Here is a 14,158-nt window from a genome sequence, read left to right as displayed (position 1 = left end):
GGAACGATGTGCCATTAAAAAGTTGGGAACAAAGTGAATCATTTCTGTTGCTGAACATTTGCTGGTGACATCAGCTGCTCTCTCCCTCTTTCTCTTTCTCCCTCTTTCTCTCTCTCTGTTTCTCTCCCTTTTTCTGTCTCTCATCCCCCACCTTTTCATTACGCTGCCCGTTTGGATCCTGCCTTGTGCCCGATGCCGCTGAGATGGTCTCTGTTGCCCCACTGACAGCAGCTGGGTGTGGGTTTTCCGTAACTGGGTGGCTGTCTCCCTGTCTGGCTCTGTTTCTTATATGGCGCCTTTTCTAGCTCCCTGTCCTGCTGTCTTCTTTGGTGCTTTATCGGACTTCATAGCGTGCCTTTCAATATTCATATTCATTACAGAGTCCAGATATACTCAATTGAGCATTATATAGTACACTTTCCAAATATAAAAATACAGTACTTTCAGATTTATTGATGAATAATAAATTCCAGAAAATAGGAAAAATGCTAATAAATACTTAAAAAAAGATTAATTTAGCAATTTCGTACCAAACAGATAAAAACGCAACGGCAGCTATACTGTATATATTTTCACACCCTAAGGCACTTTATCATAATTCTTTTTGCATATTTTTACAATGGATCAGTTTCAGTTTTAAAGATTAACAAAATAAAGCGCGATCACACTAGCGTTTAGGTAATGGCTCTTACTCGGGGCAGACATTTGACGAGTGGGAAGCGGGAGACATTCAGCCCACACTTGAGAAACCCTTCCCTTTTTATTTCAAAAATATACAGATTTACATTAATGCAACAAACAGTAGTTCATCCATTTCTTTTCCAGGCTTACTTTAATCAAAATATTTTGGTAAAGAATGAGTTTTTTTTGTTGTTGTTGCATTGAAATGTGTCGGCCATCGGATCACACGTAGTATTGCACCGGACACCAAAATATTTTGAGAAAACGCACGTCGATGCCAATGCGGCTGGCGGTGGCCCTGCGCGCTTCTGCTTCAAGGAGGCCACAAGCCTCTGACGGCCAGTGGGCGCAAATGCTGCCCCCTGGTGTTCCTGAGTGGACAATGTCCTGCCTCGCAGGCCGCACTTAAAGGCAAGTCAGTAGTAATAGCGTTGCATTTCAGTCCAGTTCGTGACCCAGTGCTTTTTCTTTGGATTCTTGGTCAGAAAGCCTTCATTAAACTGGTAGCGTTCCTCCTTTCGGATTTTCACCGCATGGTACTTTGGCATGATCCTGTAGTAGCTGGTGCGCTTAAAGAAGCCACACTGCCAAAAAATAGAAAAAGGAAATAAAAATAATTAAAAAAATCAAAAGGTGGAAATTGAAACAGTATATTCTAAGAACCATAATTATCTGGTCACTCCCATAGTAAGAAAAACACAGAGATCATATTTAGTGATGATTCATAATTGAATAAATCAACAGAAGTGAATGAGGAAAGGAAAAGTATGGAAGCTGAAATAGTGGCAGCTAAACTTCAAGGTAAAAAAAGTGGAAAAGTTCAGAGAAGCAATCAGGTTTTCATACAGCAGCTTTGGGTGACTGCCCTGCACTCCTTAATTTGTTAAATACTATGCATCGTCTTGCCTTCGTAAAAGGGTAAGTGCCTATGTGCCTGTCCGGTTGCTATGTGTTTGTCATTCCAACAGATGGTGCATCAGAAACATTTATAGTAATGTAATGGATTGCCTTTGAAATTCTAACAGATGGTGCATCACAAACATTTGTAGTAAAGAAATGCATTGCATTTGTCACTTCAGCTGATGGCACATTTGTCATTCCAACAGATGGTGCATCCGAAACATTTATAGTAATGTAATGGATTGCATTTGTCACTTCAACTGATGGCACATTTGACATTCCATCAGATGGTGCATCAGAAACATTTTCAGTAATAAAATGCATTGCATTTATCTTTCCAACAGATGGTGCTTCAAAAATATTTGTATTAATACAATGTATTGCATTTGTCACTTCAACTGATGGCACATTTGTCATTCCAACAGATGGTGCATCAGAAACATTTGTAGTAATGAATTGGATTGCATTTGACATTCTAACAGATGATGAATCAGAAACATTTTTAGTAATAAAATGCATTGCATTTGACATTCCAACAGATGGTGCTTCAAAAATATTTGTATTAATACAATGCATTGCATTTGTCACTTCAACTGATGGCACATTTGACATTCCAACAGATGGTGCATCAGAAACATTTTTAGTAATAAAATGCATTGCATTTATCTTTCCAACAGATGGTGCATCACAAACATTTGTAGTAATGAAATGCATTGCATTTGTCACTTCAACTGATGGCACATTTGATATTCCAACAGATGGCACATCACACACATTGCTAGTTATATTGTCATTCTAACAGTAAGCACATCACCTACATTTGTAGTAATATATTTTTATCACTACAAATATTGTGATGTGCCATCTGTTGGAATGACAAATGCAATGCATTTTATTACTAGTTGCATCTTGAAATTAATTCCAGTAGATGATGCACTGCAATCATTAACGCTGAGGTCTACATTGATTATTTAGATTTCAGCCCATCTTAGAGGGGTGCCACAGATCGTCCATCTTACTAACAGAATAAGAGTCTGTGTGCCTGTCTGTGTGTCCATCTTGTTCCTATGTCTCTGTCATTCCAAAAGAAGGAGAATCAAAAGCATTTTACTAATGAAACAAATTGCATTTGGCACTCCAACAGATGGTGCATCACAAACATTAATGCTACTTTTACGAATCCCATACCAAATGGCACATAAAAGAGATATATGCATTGCACATGTCATTCCAACAGTTGGCATATCACAAACATTTGCAGTAATGCATTTTTCTCACAACAGATGTTTATTATGTGCCATCTGTTGAAATGACAAATGCAACTTATTTTATTACTATTTGCATCAGAAAATTAATTCCAATAGATGGTGCACTACTAACATTAAAGCTGAGGTCTTTGTTGATTATTGAGATTTCATCCCATCTTAGGCTCAGCTACCCAGCTAGTCCATCTTAGTAATAGGAAAAGTGTCTGTGTGCCTGTCTGTGTGTGTGTGTGCATCTTGTTTCTATGCCTCTGTCATTCCAAAAGAAGGACAATCAGAAGCATTTTTAATAATGAAATGTATTGCATTTGTCATTCCAGTAGATCACAAATTCTATTTTTCCTTCAGGAATCCCATACCAATGGCATATAACAGAGACATGTGCATTGCATGCTAATACTGAGGTCTACTTTGATTATTTATATTTCAACCCATCCTGATAAAATATAAAATGCTAAGGGTTGTGTCCGCCTGTCATGAGATTACTTGTTAACCACTGGGGCTTGAACCTTCATCTCAGTCTTAATTCAAAACTTATGAGGTGATATGCTGTGGTGAAGTTAAATAAAATGAGAATGGGATCAACCTCTGTGAAGCTGTTGTGACGATTCACTGCCAAAGAAGGTGATATGGCAGAGACAAAAAGAACAGCAGCGACATCTGCTAAGCATGAAGCAAACTGCAGAAGCCACTGATGTGTCGAGGAACATCATAATCGGAAGAAAATAAAAGCAGTGCCATCTTCTGAGAATCTTACTGGTGGGTGGAAAAGTTCATTGTGATATAAAAGCTCGATCCCTACAAGCCCATCTATTGATAATCCCCCAGGACATGGTACATGTGTGTTTAGAATTCATATTCAGGTGTAAGTATTGTGTTTATTAATAACTAACAAAATATCCACGCTTCGCAGCGGCGAAGTACTGCCTTAACATTTTTATTAAGAGGAAAATTAAACCTTTTTAAACTGAGGGAAAATATACCAATAATTATTTGTTAAGGATCTCTTTGTATGCCACATTGTGAGTTTGGCCCTCCGGTTGTAATCTGACCAAGCTGTGCGCTGAGCTTACTCTTGAGCATGTAACGTACAGTCGGCCATGTGAACAGTAATCTTGTCTCAAATCTCACAGCTTGGATTGCTGCTGTCGTAATCGGTTTGAGTTTCATGGTTTGTTTCAATGACGACAGTATTTGTAGGACTTGTTGTGTTGAAGAGACATTCGGCATCTGTCAAGCGTTGTAAGCACACAACCGGTTTCATCGATAACTTCACATCCAGCTTTTGAGAGTTTAAACATTGATAAACATCAAAGTGTCCACTACTGAAATCGTCACCTGTCAATCTAAGATGTTTAAGAGGCATTGGCGGTTGTCCAAAGGTGTAAAATATTTGGCCATTTCGGTTCACTTGAAAGAGACAACCGAACAATTCAGCGGCAGCCATCAACTCACATGCAGATCCATAGGTGAAGGGCTTAAGCATTTCACTCTTCTAGTGCTCCTGTGTAGTCTAATTATCTCCTGTACGTCATCAGTCCACACCTTGAACCTGTGCCAGTCATTCAATACATAAGACACAATGGATATCAAGAGTGAGCCTGATATGGCCGTGCAATATGTAACACAGAGAATGGAAAAGGCAGGCGCCATCTCCGGGCATGGAAACCACTCGGTAAGTGACAGTTCTTTGATCGATGGTGATCACCTCGATAGACATGTTAATGGGGGTACAGTTGGAATGATAAAGGAAATGGGGACCTGAACAATGTAAAGTAAGTCTAAAATACCTACACAATAACTATAATCGTAATAAACGAACAATAAAACAGCGGAGAAGCCGTGGATTAAATAAAAAGGCTGTAGTTGTCAGCAGGGAGACGTGAATCCCGTGGCGAAGCAAGGAAGGGAATGTAGAGACTGGAGCGACAGACGGCCTTATATAGGCAGGCAGCCAACAACGTGGGAGGCATTGGGATGGGGGACCCAACGCCGCCTCACACGGTGACCGAGCTGCAGGCTATGGACGTATATCTGTACGTAAGTAGGATTCAGTTAGCGTTGGGAACCCGCGTACCAAATTTATTGAAGATGGGCCCATAAGTAACAAAGACCGTTGAAAAGTTCAATATGGCGGCCGACAGTGGCGTCACACCATCGAAATAAGTATATACATCGGTTTTGGTTAGCGCACGGAAGCCACCTACCAAATTTTGTGAAGATGGGCTCATAAATAAGAAAGTTCAACATGGCGGACGTTGTTGACCGTTATGACCGTTACGTGTAGAATTTCGAAATGAAACCTGCCTAACTTTTGTAAGTCAGCTGTAAGAAATGAGCCTGCAAATTTCAGCCTTCTACCTACACGGGAAGTTGGAGAATTAGTGATGAGTGAGTGAGTCAGTGAGTCAGTCAGTAGGTCAGTGAGTCAGTCAGTCAGTGAGGGCTTTGCCTTTTATTAGTATAGATTGATAATATAATGGAACTTCATACAGAATGGAAAATTTGTGAACAAGAGTGAAATGCATGCCAAAAATGAGGACTACTTTAGGAAGTTATATCACCAATGTGATGATCAATATGGAACTGGGGATTTCTATAGTGAAACTAAAAAGTTTTATGGTGAAATTTATGGTGAGATGGAAAAGCTCAGCTTGCTCCATATCAAAACAGCTTTATTTGAAGACCAGCGGCCCCCATGGTTCCCAGTTAAGTTTAAAATCCTCATTTAGTAATGTTTTAATTTCAGCCGAGGTTATTCCCAGATTTATGTTAATTTTTCATTTTGTGGTCATTAATGTTTCTCTGTTATGTTTTATGTGTTTTTATGAAACTTTTGCTAATATTTCTTATGTAAATATCATTTATTTCTAGTGTATTCCTGCATGTCCTGAGGTGGGTTGGCACCCTGCCTAGGATTGGTTACTGCCTTGTGCCCTGTGTTGGCTGGGATTGGCTCCAGCGGACCCCCGTGACCCTGTAGTCGGATTCAGCGGGTTAGAGATTGGATGGCTGGATGGTATTCCTGCATTTATGCTACATTCATGGTGTTTGGTGGGTGGATCCCTGTAAGAGGCGGGGCCACTATGACATCACCACTAGGCCCACCCTCAGCCTTTATATTGAGAGTGAGGACTTTAGTCTGACAGAGTGTCATTGTCTGTTGTGGACTGCAGTCATTGTGAGTGTTGTTTTGAAGTTATTCTAATTAATTTTTGGATTTTGTACTTTGGATTTTGGACTGGCTTTGGTTATTTTTTGAATGCTTTTTGCCAACATTTTCTGTTCTGCTGTTGTTATTATACACGCTGATAATACAGGGTGGGGCATAAAGATCTCCCACATTTTGAAGGGGAGTTATCTATAAAACAATTGTGTATATATTTCTGAAAAGTACATAAAAAAGAGCTTTGTTTTAATGGGTTTGAAAAATCATATCAGACAAACGGCGGCCGTCGTTGCTTGTTTCTGGCTTCACTGATACGGAGGTGAGCCTCATCGCTACTCAGAAGAACAGCTGCAGCGGGAACCTGTTCTGCAGTTGGCATGATCTCTCTCACTTAATTCTTGAGCCAACATCATTTTGTAGTACATTCAAACTCCGACTTGATATCCCGCAGTGTCGTGGCGTGCTTATGAGTGGAACGCCTTGGTCGATTGCTGAATGGATGCTCTTACTGCTTCCACGTTTTCTGCCGTTCAAACGGTCTTAAGTCTGCCAGGCGATTTTCTTGTCAGTGTGGACCCAGTTGCCCAAACGTTAGAAATCCATAGCAAAATCGTTTTCCGATCTGGTACAGATGCATTTCGACTGAACGTGAAGCGTGTACGTAATACTCTCTGCGTCACTGCCACAGAATGGTTTATTCTCATAATACACTTGAACAACAAAGCCCCGATGTTCACCGGTCCAACTCATGATGGGTACTGAAAACGGTAGAGCCTAACCTACTGAATGAGACCTACCCCACCTAAAGCCCACACAATTCTCCTTCGAAATGTGGGAGATCTTTTTGCCCCTCCCTGTATCAAGGCACCTTGAGGCCTGCAGTTTCTGCACTCCCTTGAAGGACATTTAAGGCATTTTGAGACTTTCAAAGCCTGAGCCTGCACTGAAGAAAAGTATAAAATTGATGTTCATTTAACGTAAATTTTCTCTTTCAAGCAACTTAAGATTAGTCATTTAGTGTCGTAGCTTGAAATATTTGGTTTTAGATCGCAATCAAAGTAAAAAAAATATTTGTACCTAAGTAAGTTATGGTGGAGGATGAACATAAAAATCCTATTTCAGTTAACCTAATATTTCAGGTTGTTCGTGTGCTGTGTTTGAGGGGCCGTTTGTATTTTCTTCCAGCGTGATGGCTTTCCAACTGCCAAAAAAGAAGAACAACTTAAAAAATATAAGTATAAAACTACTGAATTGCACCCAATCACTCTAAATCTTTGCCTCAACTTAAAAATGGTGGGATCAATAAGCTAAAAAGAATTATATTGGTTCAGATTGAAAACATTAAGTGTGAATCATTACCAAACTTTTTTCAGTGTGCCTTTTGAGTTTTGGGGGGCCAGGCTGCCGTGGGGTGAGGCCTGTTTCCAAATCAAAATTTGTGAAGTTGTAGAGTGGTCTGTGTGAATTCTGAGGCCTTATCACGCCCTGTGCCATGAGTACAACCGAGGGAATGTCCTCTCGAGAGATTACCACTCATCAGAGGCAGGTCTTCATTTCTGAAAAGTCCATGCTGGGTGGACTTGTGCTTCCTGTTTATGATGTGCGTTGATTTGTTTCCAGAAGTGTTTTCTCTAAATGTGGTTTCACTTCAAACATTCATGCATTTGGCACGTTTCGAGCATACAAACCGCATAACAGATGTGAAGATTTATGCAACACAAGTCACATGAGATTTTTTTTTTTTTTCCTTTTTTACGTGGATTTTTTCACATGGGTGGCATGGTGGCGCAGTGGTAGAGCTGCTGCCTCGCAGTAAGGAGACCTTGGGTTCGCTTCCCAGGTCCTCCCTGCGTGGAGTTTGCATGTTCTCCCCGAGTCTGCGTGGGTTTCCTCCCACAGTCCAAAGACATGCAGGTTAGGTGGATTGGTGATTCTAAATTGTCCTGAGTGTGTGCTTGGTGTGTGGGTGTGTGGGTGTGTGTGCCCTGCGGTGGGCTGGCGTCCTGCCCAGGGTTTGTTTCCTGCCTTGCCTTGCGCCCTGTGTTGGCTGGGATTGACTCCAGCAGACGCCCGTGACCCTATAGTTAGGATATAGTGGGTTGGATAATGGATGGATGCTTTTCACATTGTTTGCCATTGTACGACATTGGTCACCATTGGCATGAACTACATGAGATCATAGATCTTGTTATCAGCCATCACTATAAATTACATGGGGTAAGTAACTTATAGAAAAACAAAGCAACTTTTGGGTGGAGTATTCCTTCAAGACATTCAAATATCTTACTGTGTTGCTTCATGTTTTTGCAAAAATAGTATTTGGATCTCTTAACTACAATCTCCTCTATGATACACTAATGCAGAAGCAGCAGAAATGAGCTTTGGGTGCCGGGACTCGGCCTTGGAGATACGGTGAGGAGCTCCAAGTAGATCTGCTGTTCCTCCACATGAAGTGGTCTGGGCATCTGATCAAGATATGCCACCCTGAAGAACCAGGAGGACATCCCAGGGTAGACCTCGGATTCAAACTCTCAGCTGGCCCCTGGAAACACCTCAATATCCCCCTTGGAGGCGGCAGGGAAAAGGGATGTCGGAAAATCTTTGCTCGGACTGCTGCTGCCCCCCCCCACCGTGACTTGGACCAGATATGTGGTACAAAATGGATGGGTAGATGGGCTGTAAAAATAAAAGTTCAGTACAGTTCTCCTAACAAGCTATTCATGCACACAGTGTGAAGAAACCCAAAAGCCATCGAAACCTCCCAGTGAGTCAATCAGGCTGCTCGTGCTGTTAATCATCTGAAAGAGAAAAAGCCCAAAAGTGCAAGAGAAGGAAATAAGAGCGTGCCAGTTAAGTGGAAGGAAGATGCTGCCCATCCGTACTGCAAGGGGATCTTTTCTTTAAACAAGAAGCCAGTGTGGAGCAACAGGACCAGCCCTCTGAACGTGCTGTCTGCTGGGTTCTTGTTTCAAATCCCCCTACATTAGTAAGTGTGGAGGACAGGAGCTCCATGATGCTTTCCTCGGGGCCAGCAGTGCCTCTTGCACCATGTCATCCACCTCCCACCGTGACGTCCGGTTGGCACCAGCGTCCGCACTACAGCGCCCGGGCTTGAAGTCCATAAAGAAAGCAAAGCCGGCGGTACAAGCAGATTCCCTCTGAATCAGCAGGTCATTACCAATGGAACCCCATGAAATGTGCCCGTGGCCCCTGCAGAGGCCCTTCCTCAGTAGTCCTCCGTCAGCCGCTCGGTCTCAGAGGGCTGGATCTTCATCTCTGCCTTTTGGCCCTTGGCTTCGTACATTGCCCTCCTGCTTGCCCTCTTGAAAAAACCACACTAGGGGGACAGGGAGGAAGGTTAAGTAACGGGATATTCAAAGAAGACAAAACAAAAAACAACAACAACTGGGCCAAACGCAGACCACCCCCACCATAAGAAGCTGGTGGGTCTCACCCACCGACCTGAAAGCAGTCCCTGAAGTGTGCTGTGGGCTCCTGCCGATTGGCTAAATGAACAGTTTAGAGAAGGGACCTTAAGGAGTCAACTCAGCCTTATCTGTGCCGAGATTTCAGTTCCTAACCTCGTCCTACAATATTTTTCAATATTCAGCTTCACAATGGACAACACTAATCAAACACTAATGCCTTTCATGGGATCAGGCTCTCGTTCGACCCTTCGGCGTCACTCACCTTCCAAAGCAGTAGGATTATGAGTCCCAGCAGAAGGACGCCAGCTAACACGGCCACGATGATGATCCACAGTTCGATCTCATAAGGCTTCTCCTCGGCGATCTCCGAGTCAATGTTGAGGGAAAGCTAAAGAGACACACAAGCATCAAGCTAAGCTTCGTACGGTTGGTCAAAAAAAAAACTAATTGGAAGAGTTCAAAAAAAAAACTAATTGGAAGAGTTCAGCTGCCGGGTCTTGGCTCACCCACCCTGACCCAAGGCGCCCACCCTGACCCAACTGCCTCACCTGCAACTGCTTTTCTTCCATTCGGATCGTAGGCTTTGAATTCACCAGTCTGAGCTTAGCTATGGCAGTCACGGTCACCCGGCTGGCGTCTCTGAATTCCTGTTGGGAAAGCAACGGGAGCATCAATGTGTGTGGCAGCTAATGATGAAAATGGCCAAATGTGTCCTCGTGTCTTCTGAAAGGCAAAGAAAGGGCGACTTCCGGATGTGCAGGACCATCTTGTGCAGTGAGCGTTACTGTTAACGTCCTCCACACAGTCCTTGCCTCATCGGATCAGAACTGCGTGAGTCATATACTTGTGAGGAAAAATAATACGGAAGAAAAATAAGGGCGAGAAAAACAGCGATCACCATAGAGCCCTCCCTCTTGTCCCAATCAATGGTTTCTCATTGAAAGAAACAAAAGAAAACGCACCCCACCATTACAGCGACGACCGCTAGACCTCTCTTGACTTGGTGTTGGCCCAAGTTTACCTTTTAGAACGTGTGTCATCATCTCGATAAATAAAAGTCCATTATATCCATCGCATGCAAAGTTGTGTTGCTGTGAATATTTCTGCGGAAGGGGGTCCATATCTTTCAATCGATTCTTAAAGGGGTCCGTGGCTCAAAAAAGGCTAAGAATCACTTGACGAACCCTCACGTACCGTAATTCCGCAATTCATTATGAATTCTTCTCGTCCATTGCTATCGTAATGACCGATCTTATGATCAGAAAGGCCAGCATCAGAGCGGTCAGTAATTACTGAGATGTTAGACAAGAGTTCGGGTAACTTGGCTTCAAAGCCTTACTGACGCTCACGGACAAATTTTTTCTTTATCGTTTTACGAGATTTTGCAGTTGTCTCTAATTTTGCTTCTGTGAATGACTTTGGACCGTGTTGTCTGCCATTTTGGCGATTTACCATCGCCACCCTTTTTGTTGTCCCATTGCTCCCACATTCACAGGGATGTGTCCTCAGAGGTAAGAACACGATGGTCTCAAAAGTCAGGACGTCGAGCACTTCCTTCATCCGAGTCTACGGATTCCAAAGCTCCTTTTTTTAATACTTATTCCTCTGCTAAAACAGATCCTTCATCCAGGGCTGTGGAGTCGGTAGATAAATCCTTTGACTCCAAATCCTTAGTTTCTGGTACTTCTGGTACTACATTTATGTTAGGTAAAATGCTTAGAGGGGGCTAGGTGGTCTCATGGCCTCTGAACCCCTGCAGATTTTATTTTTTTCTCCAGCCGTCTGGAGTTTTGTTTTTTCTGTCCTCCCTGGCCATCGGACCTTACTTTTATTCTACGTTAATTAGTGTTCTCTGATTTAATTCTTACTTTGTCTTTTTCTCTTTCTTCATCATGTAAAGCACATTGAGCGACATTATGTATTTGTATGAAAATGTGCTCTAGAAATAAATATTGTTGTTGTTGTTGTTCTGACTCTGACTCCCCAAGTCTGACTCCTCTATTTAATATGCTATGTATTTTCCATGTTAATTAAAGGAAGGCAACATACACGTCATTTAACCACAGAACTATTGGCTAGGAAGCCGAGTCTCTGCCGTATTGGCCAGGTAAACAAAACACAAAGAAAAAATGAAAACAATAAGGTTTTACAGTCATTTAAAAAAGTTTGGGAACCCCTCTTAATTCTTGGATGCTTGTTTCTCATTGGCTGAGCTTTCAAAGTAGTAACTTCCTTTTAATATCTGACATGTCTTATGGACACAGTAGGATTACAGCAGTGACATTAAGTTTAGTGGATTAATAGAAAATATGCAATATGCATCATAACAAAATTAGTCCGGTGCTTAAATTTTGGCTCCCCACCAAAAAATATGATATCAGTACTTAGTTGAGCCTCCTTTTGCTAATCTAACAGCCTCTCGACGCTGTCCTCCTATAGCCTGTGATGAGTGTCTGGATTCTGGACGTTGGTATTTCTGACCCCATTCTTCATACACAATCTCTCCAGTTCAGTTCAAATTGATGGACAGCCTGCTTCAAATCATCCCATGGATGTTATTCAAGTCAGGGGACTGTGACAGCCATTCCATATCATTGTACTTCTCCCTGTGCATGAATGCCTTTGTAGATTTCCAAGTGTGTTTTGGGTCATTGTCTTGTTGGAATATCCAACTTTGTGACTGATGCTTGAACATTATCCTGAGGAATTTGTCGATATTGGGTGGAATTCATCCGACCCTCGACTTTAACAAGGGCCCCAGTCCCTGAACTAGCCACACAGCCCCACAGCATGATGGGACCTCCACCACATTTGACAGGAGGTAGCAGGTGTTTTTCTTGGAATGCCATGTTCTTCTTCCGCCATGCAAAGCTCTTTTTGTTTTGACCCAATAGCTCCATTTGGGTCTCATCAGTCCAAAGCACTTTGTTCCAAAATGAATATCTGGCTCGTCTAAATGAGCATTTAATACAACAAGCGACTCTGTTTGTGGCATGAGTGCAAAATGGGCTTCTCTCTCATCACCCTGCCATACTGATGTTCTTTGTGCAAATTGCTCTGAATTGTAGAACGATGTACAGATACACCATCTGCAGCGAGATGTTCTTGCAGGTCTTTGGAGGTGATCTGTGTGTTGTCTGTCACCATTCTCACAATCCTGCCTCTTCATATGTCGCTCCTGTATTTTTCTTGGCCTGTCAGACCTGAGTTGGTTTAACAGTAACTGTGCCTGTGGCCTTCCATTTCCTGATTCCATTCCTTGCAGTTGAAACTGACAGTTTAAACCTCTGAGATGGCTTTTTGTAGCCTTCCCCTAAACCAGGAGACTCAACAATCTTTGTTTTCAGATCTTTGGAGAGTTGCTTTGAGGATCCCATGCTGTCTGTCACTCTTCAGAGGAGAGTCAAAGGGAAGGAAGCACAACTTGCAATTGACCACCTTAAATACCTTTGACCACTCCTGATTGGACACTCCAAGGCTTAACGAGCTCATCCAACCAATCAGCATTGAGCAGTGACAGGCATTCAAATCAGAAATTTCGGTACGTCTCTCATTTTGATCCTTCTGGCTTTGACTGCACCTTTCCTCTTGGTTTAGTTTTTGGTTTTAAACACTTTCCTTTAGTTCAGTAGCAAAACAATGGGAGGTTCATGGCTGAACTATTCGAAAGAGCTGCGTGATACCATTGAGTCAGCATGAACCAAAATCTCAGAGGAAAGTCTTCAGCACCACCTCGATGTGGTAAAGTGAGGTCCACGGCGGTTTGGTGTTTTAAATAAATAATTGACGCATTTTCATCTTTGTGTGTTTGTGGTAGTGTGGTGAGAACGGTTCCTGTGCGTGGCGCGGGTGTGGATGACCCTCAGAGGTGTTGGAACGGCCGTGACCCTAATTGACGCAGGGAGTGGCTGATTGCCACAGCTGCGCCACGTCCTCATTGTAAAAGGGAAACGCGAGGGCGAGTAGGGGGAGAAAACCGAAACAAATAAGAAACAAAAGAGAAGAAAAGAAGAGGGAGGTCAAAGAACGGAAGAAGAGAGGCAGAGGGTGAGGGAGAGTGAGCAGGGGGTCGGACGGGTGTGGAGCCCCAGGAAGTGTCGCTCCCATTGAACATTCCAGTGGCACGAGTGACCACTAGGCTCAGGAGTGTCCTCTCGCCGTGAGGAGCCAACAGATCGGCAGGGCCATCTTAACGCGTGGGCACGTTGCTGGGAAGTTGCCTGGGGGTCCCAGGAGCACAGGGGCCCACGTTTTTTACTGATGCCTATGTATGTTTCTGTTTTGCTATCCAAAACAGGGGCCCCAGTGCTCTATTTTGCCCGGGGGGCTTATGATGCTGTTCAGACGGCCCTGCAGATCGGCGGCAGTCAAAGGACAGAGCACACTTTCACCGGGTGGAGCCTGGAAAGGCAGTGGTGGGCGCTGGAGCCGGGCTCAGTGGGCTCCCTGCAGATGCCCCAGGAGAAGAAGGTCATCTACACCTGCAAGGTTCAGACAGGGCAAGCCAAAGAGGAGGCCAACATTTAACGGGGCACCGAGGCACACGGGATAAAAAGACAAGTTTCTTGCCTGAATTTTAACCTCGTTTTTAATGGATTTATTTCTTCAGATTTTAACCTCCGCAGAGTCACCTTTTTATGGATTATTTATTAACTGAACTTTTTGACCACTGGTTTTTGTTGAGTTTTTGATAAAAGCACTTGCACTTTTCACCG

The 14,158-nt window shown here is 43.0% G+C and overlaps 1 protein-coding gene across 2 annotated transcripts in view; it reads right to left on the bottom strand.

Moving 5' to 3' along the window:
• Positions 1–747: 747 nt before the first annotated feature.
• itga3b (integrin, alpha 3b) overlaps positions 748–14,158 on the bottom strand; it is a 153,338-nt gene continuing 139,927 nt past the window's right edge. Inside the window, exons 23-26 of one of the 2 annotated variants that reach the window (XM_039740649.1) lie at positions 9,992–10,090; positions 9,706–9,831; positions 9,194–9,352; positions 1,178–1,265 (exon numbers count right to left, since the gene is read on the bottom strand). In XM_039740649.1, coding sequence (XP_039596583.1) covers positions 9,242–9,352; positions 9,706–9,831; positions 9,992–10,090 — 336 coding nt within the window. In that variant the 3' untranslated portion in view covers positions 1,178–1,265; positions 9,194–9,241. Of the gene's footprint in view, positions 1,266–9,193; positions 9,353–9,705; positions 9,832–9,991; positions 10,091–14,158 lie in introns of both variants that reach the window. The other variant, XM_039740648.1, reaches the window with a different exon arrangement.

This window comes from Polypterus senegalus, chromosome 17, assembly GCF_016835505.1.
Source record: "Polypterus senegalus isolate Bchr_013 chromosome 17, ASM1683550v1, whole genome shotgun sequence".
Taxonomy (NCBI): domain Eukaryota; kingdom Metazoa; phylum Chordata; class Cladistia; order Polypteriformes; family Polypteridae; genus Polypterus; species Polypterus senegalus.
Note: the sequence above shows the minus strand (reverse complement) of the source record. Positions and strands in the feature narration are given on the sequence as shown.